At 38.1% G+C, this 10,636-nt stretch overlaps 1 protein-coding gene across 1 annotated transcript in view; it reads right to left on the bottom strand.

The window, feature by feature from the left end:
- Positions 1-381: 381 nt before the first annotated feature.
- The window catches only part of itga5 (integrin, alpha 5 (fibronectin receptor, alpha polypeptide)), a 105,316-nt gene continuing 95,061 nt past the window's right edge, over positions 382-10,636 (bottom strand). Inside the window, 5 exon segments of the mRNA XM_056449268.1 lie at positions 382-2,482; positions 4,434-4,556; positions 4,665-4,766; positions 5,472-5,585; positions 10,174-10,271. Coding sequence (XP_056305243.1) covers positions 2,402-2,482; positions 4,434-4,556; positions 4,665-4,766; positions 5,472-5,585; positions 10,174-10,271 — 518 coding nt within the window. The 3' untranslated portion in view covers positions 382-2,401.

The following is a 10,636-nucleotide window of genomic DNA, read 5'->3' as shown; positions in this document are numbered from 1 at the left end:
TCCAGCCTGATAGAGCTTGAGAGGTACTGCAAAGAGGATTGGGCAAAAATTCCCAAAGACAGATGTGCCAAGCTTGTGGCATCATATTCAAAAAGACTTGAGGCTGTAATTGCTGCCAAAGGGTGCATCAACAAAGTATTGAGCAAAGGCCGTAAATACTTCTGTAAATACTACTTTCTTTTCTCACATTGTCATTATGGTGTGTTGAGTGTAGAATATTGAGGAAATAAAAGAATTTAATCCATTTTGGAATAAGGCTGTAACATAAAAAATGTGGAAAAGTGAAGCGCTATCAATACTTTCTGGATGCACTGTATAATCAATATCACTATTTGCAAATATTTTGTAAAAGTCCAAGCAAAAAATAATTCAACCAGAGGCTGTAAAAAAATGAAAGATTTATTTTAAAATGCAAACTGTAAATACAAATAATAATTACTTGAACATCCCTCTGATTCTCCCCAATATGGGGCGATGAAATACGTCAAATCAGTATCAGCTGAAAAATTAAAATAATCTCCTCACCAAACATATTTACAACTCAATGCAAAAAAAAAAAAAAAAAAAAAAAAGATTTGGGGAAGGTTAAAAAACGCAAAAGAAAATAAACAAAAAAGAAGACATACCCAGTGTTTCCTCCTGCTTAAAATACAACAAAAAATCTCAAGACTAAAATCTAACTTTGGAGGAATAAATATTTGTTTGTAAAAATGTACAAAATACATTAAAAACAATACTAAGGATTCAAGTCGAGTCTGTGTGTCAGCTTCTTTGGTTGTGTACCAATTCAAACAACCCTATTTGTTTGGTAAAACCTGCATTTACAATTTGGCAGACAAAAAAAGTCTAAAATGGCTTTTTTTATGGCATGATCACACTTTACCATTAAAAATAATGAACTTCTTTGACAGATGAAGCCATGTTTCTGTATATTTTAGCCTACAGTATTACATTATTTATTAATTACCTCAAATCTGGGCTAATTTCAACCCACAAACTGGGTGTTGTCTTCAAATAATCCTTATTTCTGAGAACGTCACTAAAATAAAGTATTAATATGCACGTAAAACAAAAGTTGAATATTGCACTTCCATACAGATTTCCTACGCATCCCACAGTTCCAGCTGCTTTCGCCTTCTAGGCAGCTCGCTGAAACAGGAGTTTTCATTTAATTTCCTGTCCCACTCGACCACTTCAGCACCATGATGTATGGAGGCATTTCTACTGACTGTGGCACTCCAAAAAATAAAATAAAAATCACATCCATACACACACAAGCAGAACACAAACACGCATACAAAAGACAAGAAGTATACAGGTGTATTTCAACATTCAGTCCCTGGATGAGGCCTGCTGCCTTGAAAGAGTTTTTGTGTAAATCTCCATCCAAGTCTACAGTGGGTCTCCATTTACCCACAGAAGTTTGGAGGGATGACCTTGTTTTTGCTCTTTTGGCCCGAGGGTCAGTTAGCGTAATGGCAAAGCACAGCTCTGCTTCAAGGCATCGGTGAGGTTTCACAGGCTCGGATCCAGTTTTGTCCCAGATGACTTTTAAGGCAAATGGCTAACATTCAGTAGGGAAGAATGGTCGCCTTCCGCAAAGGATCCTGACAATGTTTTCCACTGAAAGAGGGCCACTTGATCCTTTACGCGGCATCACCTGAGAGTGAAACTTGGCTTGCTATGAGGCGACTGAGCTGAAAACATCTCGCTCGAAGTGAAAATTCTATCCATTAGAAGTCACGTGACAAACAAACATTTTAAATGTCTTCATAAACAAAATAGACAGCAGGAAAATGGAGATGAGGGTCCCTAGTGAGGTCTCCGACTACCTCATTCTCTCTTGCAAGACACAATAAATCAGCAAAACCTGTATCATTAACTTTGGTTGGTTGTGAAATACTGCATAGATGTTCTGTGAGTGTGTGTTTAAGTGAGATAGCACGCTAAAAATATAAAATGCTACACTGCGGATTGTTTAACCTTGAGCAGCTGTGGGCTAAAACCAAGACATGAAACTGTTAAAGATTCAAACATAATAACGTTAGTGCAGATTGAGTCCATCTTGGGCTAAATCCGTTTTTTTTCTGCTTTAGCAGGTTGCCAGTGATCCTGAGCTTTGGTTCAGATCAACCCAAAACTGTTTGTGAGCGGCAGGCTGTAAGTGGTGGTTAAAGTGGAAACCCACATCAAGAAAAAAAAAAAACAAGTTAAAATAAACAAAGTCAACATTCATTTGGCTTTAAGTCCTCAGGGTCTCGTCATCTAGTGCAGTACAGTGAAGATCCAGTGATCTTTCCTCCGTTGTCTACTCTACTGCAGTCTAGTCTTTGTCTTTTTCAACAGCAAGTCAGCTTCTCTTTAGACGGCCTCTGGTTAAGGACGTGAACCATCTTTTCGTTTAGGCCTCGGATGCAGCCTGAGGTTTGAGTTGGGCTTTTTCCATTGCAGTGCCATATGGAGTTCGCTTGAAGAAGCCAAGCTACGGAAATCAAGGAGAGAAGGAGAAAAATGCATTTAAGATTGGTTATGGTCAACTTTTTTAGTACACCTAAAGGCTAATGGCCTGTCAAGTGCAGGCGGTAGGTCCGATGTAGCCTTTGCATACCCATCGTCATACCCTGACATGCACCTCTCCAAAAAAATCTAAATACACATTGTGTGATGCAGAGCGCAATATCTATGATTGGGCAGCTTGGAAGTGATGATGAGTGTTTCCAAGACCAAGAGCCTAGAGAGTGGAGCGAGGATGGTTGCGCGGCATGTCATCAGACGTGCACTTCAAAATCTTGCCAGAAGTAGTAGGTCATTCGGGTACTTCTAGCATACTGATTTTCGATTACTATGAATTTGAACATATTATTCAGTTCGCATACTGTTTTTAGTGTACTACTGTATATAGTACTGAAGCATGCAATTTTGCACGCAGCCTTAGTCTCATGGACGAGCTTTGAATGGATATTTTAGTTTAGTGTTTTATTTATGAACATTCACTGGTTCCCGCCTCTTTCTTCCTTGAATGAGAGTGAGTTTGAGCTACGTCTACAGTAGCTTCATACGCATTTCCAGCATAAATCCAAAACATCAGCAAAGATGCTCAACACAGTGGAACACTGAACCCCCATGGCCTACTAGCTTTTCATAAGTGTTATTGCCAAAGCAGCACAAACAGACTGCAGAAGTATAAATGCTCACTTTAGCATTGGCCAGGGGCGTAGCGAACATTTTAAAAGAGGGGGGACAGCTGAATAAGATCTAAAAGTTTACATTCATATAATTATTAATTACCTGTTTCTAAATGGTCTGTCTCTAAAAGTAAGGGGGATATCCCCCTGTCCCCCCGGTTGCTATGCCCCTGGCATTGGCTACGTGCAAGCTATACACCTTGGGGTACAGCAACCACTATTAACCACAGTTAACTAGAAATTAGAGGATTATCACACTGTCTGCTTAATATCTGCTATCCCTTTATTTTGATGATCATCAACATCTGTTAACTTATCGTACCCTAACCAAGTGTACTTATACTCTAATAGTTGCAGTTACTTTTAGTCAAAAAAAACGTTGAATAATACACTATTTGTAAGTATTTTTCTTAAAGTAATGAACAATATGTAGTTCACTACAAAAGAGAACTATGTAGTCTGAATACAATAGAAAAGTAGTAGATTATCAATTAGCAACATGCTAGTTCAGCTATTTGGGATAGGCTACCATTTTGATATCCCTACTACACGTTGACTGTATTGAATATGAAATTGCTTACAGTTAGCTGCAAGTCTTTCTGATTAGGGAGAATACGCTTCAGGTTGAGATTAAATTTGGGATTTTCTTTATTTAAAGGCTCTATGAAATTAAAATAAACTTTTTAGATGTTAGTATCATATTAAAAGTTTTTAACTTGTGTGCACCGAAATAGTGACAAAATTCACGTTTATAAGATATAAAACTGATATAAACATGTAAAGCTCTAAGTTTGTCACTTGCGTCTGAATGGACCAACAGTTTTATTTACCTCATCTCATACTTCAGTTTCCTCATCAAATCTTGACCAATCAAATGCTCTTTAATATCTGACATGCCCCGCCCTCTTAAAGAGGCTTCATATTTGATGCGCTTGTGCTCAGCCACACTCATAGGGGGGAGGAGCTACTCTATGGCCAAATCCCAATTCTATTTTTGTTAAAGTATAATATTTAGTTTACAATTCCTTACTATCTTGCCTAATGGCCAAGTTTCAAAAAAACAATGGATAAGAATTTGTTTATAATTAGTAACAACCTACTTCTAAGAGCAACTATATGATTTAGTTTTCTAATAACAAGTACATGTGGTTACAAGGCTTTCAGATTAAAAGAAAATGTTTAGCTACATGTAAGTCCAACTAGATGAATTCTTCGACCCCAGCTAAAATGAAATTGGCAGATGCTGACCTTGTAGAGGACGTAAATGAGCAGCGCGAGCAGCAGAAGACCAGCCAGGATCGCCAGAATGATGATCCACAGAGGAACAGCATAGGAACTGTCCGGCTTATTCCACACCACAGGAGTCACCATCTGCAGTTCACACAGACATCAGTGAAGCATTTTTACAACTAAATACATTCTGTCCAATGATGAACAAGAATTATTTGATTAAAAACAGATCAAATGACTGAAGTTTACCTTTTTAGAGCCGCTAGGAGTCACCTTGGGCAAAATGGCATATGGCATCTTTTCCACTTTGTAACTAGCATGGCACTCCAGAATAAAGTTTTTATAAGTGTTCTGTAAAAAAATCATTAAAAAGACCAATTATACACTAAATAAGATCAATAATATGATAATTTATTAATGGCATGTCTGCAGCAAAGATATTATAGAGGCAAAAACATTGACATTTAAAAGAAAAGCATAGCAAACTAAATATAAAATTATAAATGATCTTAAATACATCTAAAACAGTTACTTTGCTCAAACAACACTGTTCAGCATTCATTTCAATCTCAACTAAATTTAACTTCCTTTGTAACAATCCTAGTTGCATCCAGATGGTGGCAGTATTGCTTCACTGGATCCCAGCGTTTCCGTCTGGCTTTGGTTCTCACAAAAGCCCTCTGACATTCCAATGCGCTGAGCTCTCAGGATTTCTCCTAATGTATTTTCAATGCACTCGCTTATAAACTTTGCATTGGCTGGAGCTGCATGTAAGGAGTCTCTCAAAAGAGCTCCTGTTTACACACCATCTGATTCTCTTTAACATGAGTTTAACAGAACAGACACCAGCAAATCTACCTCACTACCTACAAAATAATACACCAGTAAGTAACTGCACTATACATTAAATCTTTAATCTGTACAATCATGAGGTGGACTTGGAAAGGGTTCTTATTTGAGATTTCAGAGTATTAAATTTGACTATGTAAAGCGTCCACCATTTTGTTTCCAGTGCACTATTAGTAATAATTTCAAGAGTCAACGTTTTCTGCTCACCTCCATAAACGTTTCAGCCCAGATTCGTGAGCGAACATGAAGTATGGCACTGGTCCCTCTCTCCAACAGGCCAACATTACACATCAGAGTCCAGCAATCCACACTGGAACAAGACTAAAACAACAAACATGGAGATAAAACAGAGTAACATCAATATCAAAATAGTTTTTTGCAGAATTTATATGGTCAGTCAAAAAAGTTGGAAATATTTTAGGTTAAAGAAAACGAACAGAATCACAGATTTTTACTGCATTTTTACCATATTCAGAATATTTTGTAATATATAATGAATAAAATGAAGTTTTACATGTTATTGCTGCTTGTTTGTAATTTAAAATGAGCTGAAACAAAATAATTCTTTAGTTTTTGGGGGGATAACTTAATCGATTTGTGTTCAATATAAAGGTATTGTGTTGAGCCCAGTTAATTTCATCACACAGCATTTTTAGTTCATGTCAGAACGCGCTATAAACCCCTCATGAGAGCTGTTATTCAAATAAACTAATGCCACTGAAATGTAGCAACAACATAAAAAAGACACTCTGATCATGTAAATCACATTTCCAGGGCCGAAATAAATAAATTGACCATAAAAGCATGCCTGGCTGTCATTTGCGACATAAGCTCTAATTAAAAAACCCAACAATAATTACCAATATAAAGATTCGTATGGAAAGATGGGACCATGAGACAGACATTAGCGTCACGAGCCATCGGCATTGACAAAGAGGCCAATGTTAGTGTCTTGTACATCGACTGCTTTAAATTAGTGGCAATTCACTGGTAGAGTCACAGGACTGTAAAATCCTGACTACAGTCGCCTAAAGACAAATTCCGACCCACCAACGCAATAACATTCAGCTCCCTGGATTTTACAGTCTGTACACTACCACATTCATCATCAGATCCCTGTGACATGACATTAGTTTCATTAGGAGGGGGGGAAAATTATCACTGGGCATGCAAATATATTTATTTATTGGTAAATGGACTTCACCCAATTTTTGGGTCAGCAATGACTTTTGTTTGCCCCAATGATAAAGTGGCTAATATTTAGTTGCTAATACTAATAACATATGTATCAAAAGTGAATGAAAGTGAAAATTAAAGGCCTCTAGATTACACTTATTATACATTAATAAAGTCATCAGGAATGGCAAAGAAAGCAGTCTTGAAGGACTCCCAGAGTTTATCAAGATTCTTTGGATTCATCTTCAATGCCTCCTCCTCCATCTTACCCCAGACATGCTCAATAATGTTCGTGTCTGGTGACTGAGCTGGCCAATCCTGGAGCCTCTTGACCTTCTTTGCTTTCAGGAACTTTGAAGTAAAGGCTGAAGTATGAGAAGGAGCGTTATCCTGCTGATGAATTTGCCTTCTCCTGTGGTTTGTAATATAATGGGCAGCACAAATGTCTTGATACATCAGGCTGTTGATGTTGATATTCCCCTTTTGCAGTTCTCTCGCACACCCCCATACTGAATGTAACCCCAAACCATGATTTTCCTTCACCAAACTTGACTGATTTCTGTCAGAATCTTGGGTATGCGTGGGTTCTAATAGGTCTTCTGCAGTATTTGTGATGATTGGGATGCAGTTCAACAGATGATTCATCTGAAAATCGACCTTCTGCCACTTTTCCAAATGATCAACTAGAAGTCAAGTTATTATTTGTTGCTTTTACAACTGGGATTATATAATTACTGGGATTATATAAACAGTAATATATTAAAATAAACTATTTGCCAATGAGGTACAAAAAACTACATTGCATTATATTATATGTGCAGTTTTCTTCAAGCACATTGCCAAGACTCACAGCTACAAAGACATCAGTCTAGCATAAAACACCCTGGATTTTAATTTACCATCTCCTCATCTCAGCTGACAGCTGACTTCAAAAACACACCTGCACTGTTCAACATCAACAGAAATACACCAAAATGAGCACAAAACAGCCCTAAAGGAGCACGTCATCAAGCAGGAGATGATAAACATGGCCGACTGAGCGCAACAGGCGACAAAGCCCTCTTTCATTTCCTCAGGTAAAGAGTGAGGATGAGACACAATCAGCTGCTGTCTGAGAGCCGAAGCGCTTCATGACGCACAGAAAAATGGCAAATTAGAGGGTAGAGCGAGGACATTTGAGGCAGACCTTCACTTTGCAGAGTAATGAGGTCATTAATGTTTGATCGCATGGTCACGAATGCACACACATATACCTAGACTAACCAAGCAAAACATTTTTAACGGCAGCCAATCAGTCAGAGCAGATCTTTGACCCTGTAGGACCTGACCCGAGCTTCTACGCTGGTGAGAGAAAGTTTTTTTTTGTGAGGTCATGAGAATGAATGCATTTGGATGTGTTTGTACAACATTTGCATTTTTGGCAATGTAAATGAGTTGTGTTGACCTCCCTTTTGACCACAGCTTAGTGGCTGTTCTACAAAAACTGATAAGTGAACCATGTAGACAGTATTTTAAAAGGTACACTTTAAACGTTTTAACATTTTAAAATCCAGTGTTTTTAGCTTAGCTTAGCATAAATCACCGATTTGGATTAGCATTATCGTATACTGCATATATAAAATAATTTTCTTTTAAAGCTTGACTTTTCTGTAGTTACATTCTGTACTAAGACTGACGGAAAATGAAAAAACTGCCATTTTCTAGGCTGATATGCCTAGCACTTGAAAATAGTCCCCAGCTAGGTAACTAGTTGAATTAAAGTATAGTTCCTAGCCATATCGACCTAGCAAAGAGGCCATTTTTTTATTTTCAGTCAGTCTTTGTACACGATGTAACTTAAATAGGAAAAATATCAAAACTCTCTGATCACTTTTGAACAAGATGCTAATAGCCTAATCAGACTCAACGACTTATGCTAAGCTAAGCTAAAAGTGCTAGTGCTAGTCCGAGAGATTGGCTGAATAGATTTTTACAAATGGTAAAACTCAACTAACTTTAGTGAACTCGTAAAATGAGCCTGGTTTCAAACAAAAAAGTAGAGTAAGGCATCATGTTATGATATAAAGCATGTTCCTGTCTCCCTATATTATGTATATAATAAAATCTCAAGCTTTATGGTCACTGCATGATTCGTTGATTCCTTTGTATTGTTGAAGTGTAATAAATAAAAAGCTAAACATTGTGTCCTCCAAACGGACCCACAATGTAATCAGTTCATAAAGAAATTTCCTGTCATATTAGTGAATAGTACATTGGTGAGCATGTCAAGTATAAAAGCTTATCAATCGCAGTCTCGCGCTGCACAAGCAAGCTGTAATGATTCTCAGATGACTACTTTTGATCGGATCACTGAAAATGTATTTTAATATCAGGGCTTGTGACCAGCAAGCCTGTTTATGTCTTTGTTTTGCAGGGGTTTGGATATTAAATGACTTCTCTGAAGTATATAGTAATGCAGTATATAGTTATTTATAGCATATTTAGCATATACACTCAACGGCCACTTTATTAGGTATACCTTACTAGTATCGGATTGGACCCCCTTTTGGCTTTAGAATTGCCTAAATCTTGCCCCTAGTGTGGTTTTCTGTTGCTGTAGTCCATCCGCCTCAGGGTTTGACGTGTTGAGCGTTCAGAGATGCTCTTCTGCGTACCTAGGTTGTAACGAGTGGTTATTTGAGTTACTTTTGCCTTTCTATCAGCTCGAACCAGTCTGACTAATCTCCTCTGACCTCTGGCATCAACAAGGCATTTGCGCCCACAGAACTGCCGCTCACTGGATATTTTCTCTTTTTCGGACCATTCTCTGTAAACCCTAGAGATGGTTCTGCATGAAAATCCCTGTAGATCAACAGTTTCTGAATACTTAGATCAGCCCATCTGGGCTGCAACAACCATGCCATGTTCAAAGTCACTTACATCACCTTTCTTCCCCATTCTGAACTGCAGCAGATCATCTTGACAATGTCTACATGCCTAAATGCATTGCGCTGCTGCCATGTGATTGGCTGATTAGACATTTGCGTTAACGTGCAGTTGGACAGCTGTACCTAATAAAGTGGCCAGTGAGTGTATAAGCAAGTGGTGTGATAATATTTTTGTAACTGATGAGTTTTTCTCAGGGATTCAACTTTATTAGGTCGTTTTAAAACGTGTAGCTTTACTTAAGTTTTTTTACTCCACTTTTTTCCTTCAACATGCAGTCACTATTTTGTCTTGTCTATGGTTATTGGCCAAGCAGAATAATCAGTCCCATAGAAAATTTGCATGAGGCAGAGCAACCTCAAGACATGGACGCTTTATAATTGCAGCAAGCGTGTACATCTGGAAGCATTAAAAGTTCCCAAAATGCAGCAAAATCATTACACACATACTCTGTAGCGTTAACTATCATGAACTCATATTCTGTAACAAATAATCTTGTGTTTACTACAGTAAACTGTGGTGTATTGTAGTATAAATCATAAAGTTGTCAAAATTTAGTACAGTATTTGTGTGTATTACTATACTTGTTGGATAACCAGCTATAAAATTACCACAACAGATGAATTTAAGTATTTTAGTATTTACTATAGTATTTGTTTGTGTAGGATGATAGGACACTAAAAATAAAGCTGCAAAACAGGACTGTCATTCGATCACCCTATCCTGTATATTTTCTGAATAGAGATAATGTTTTATTCATGTTTTGCTGTGCTGGGTCACTTTTCATTCATAACTCCAGAAATCTCACCAGATTGGTCAGTTGCGAGAGCTCTCCCTTGTGCGTGTCCCTCTTCTCGATGTGGTGTTCGTGCGCTGAATCTCGTACAGGAGGCTGCTCTGTTGAGACTGCTGGAGCTGAAGAGAGAGACAGAGAAGGGAAAATTAAGTGGAAATTCACCACACTTCTGGACACTGTGTGACATCACGGTTCAGTCTGTACTAACGCCCTCTGACTCAACACTAACATTGAGCTGGGAGGGACACGTTGAGCTGGACGCAAGGGGCATTTTGCAACAGATGTCAGATTTTACTCAACTTCTCCATTGTGCAGAGCCATGCACTCCTCCAAACCGAGAAGCACGCCTTTAATGGCATGAGAAACCGAACAAACAACTAATTCGAGGAAGAATTCTGCACAGTCCCAGATGCAACAGCAGTTTTGCGTTACCAATCCACCAGACTTGGTCAGGACGTTCTCAAGATGGACCGAA

The sequence above is a fragment of the Danio aesculapii genome, chromosome 23 (genome assembly GCF_903798145.1).
Source record: "Danio aesculapii chromosome 23, fDanAes4.1, whole genome shotgun sequence".
NCBI lineage: Eukaryota > Metazoa > Chordata > Actinopteri > Cypriniformes > Danionidae > Danio > Danio aesculapii.
Note: the sequence above shows the minus strand (reverse complement) of the source record. Positions and strands in the feature narration are given on the sequence as shown.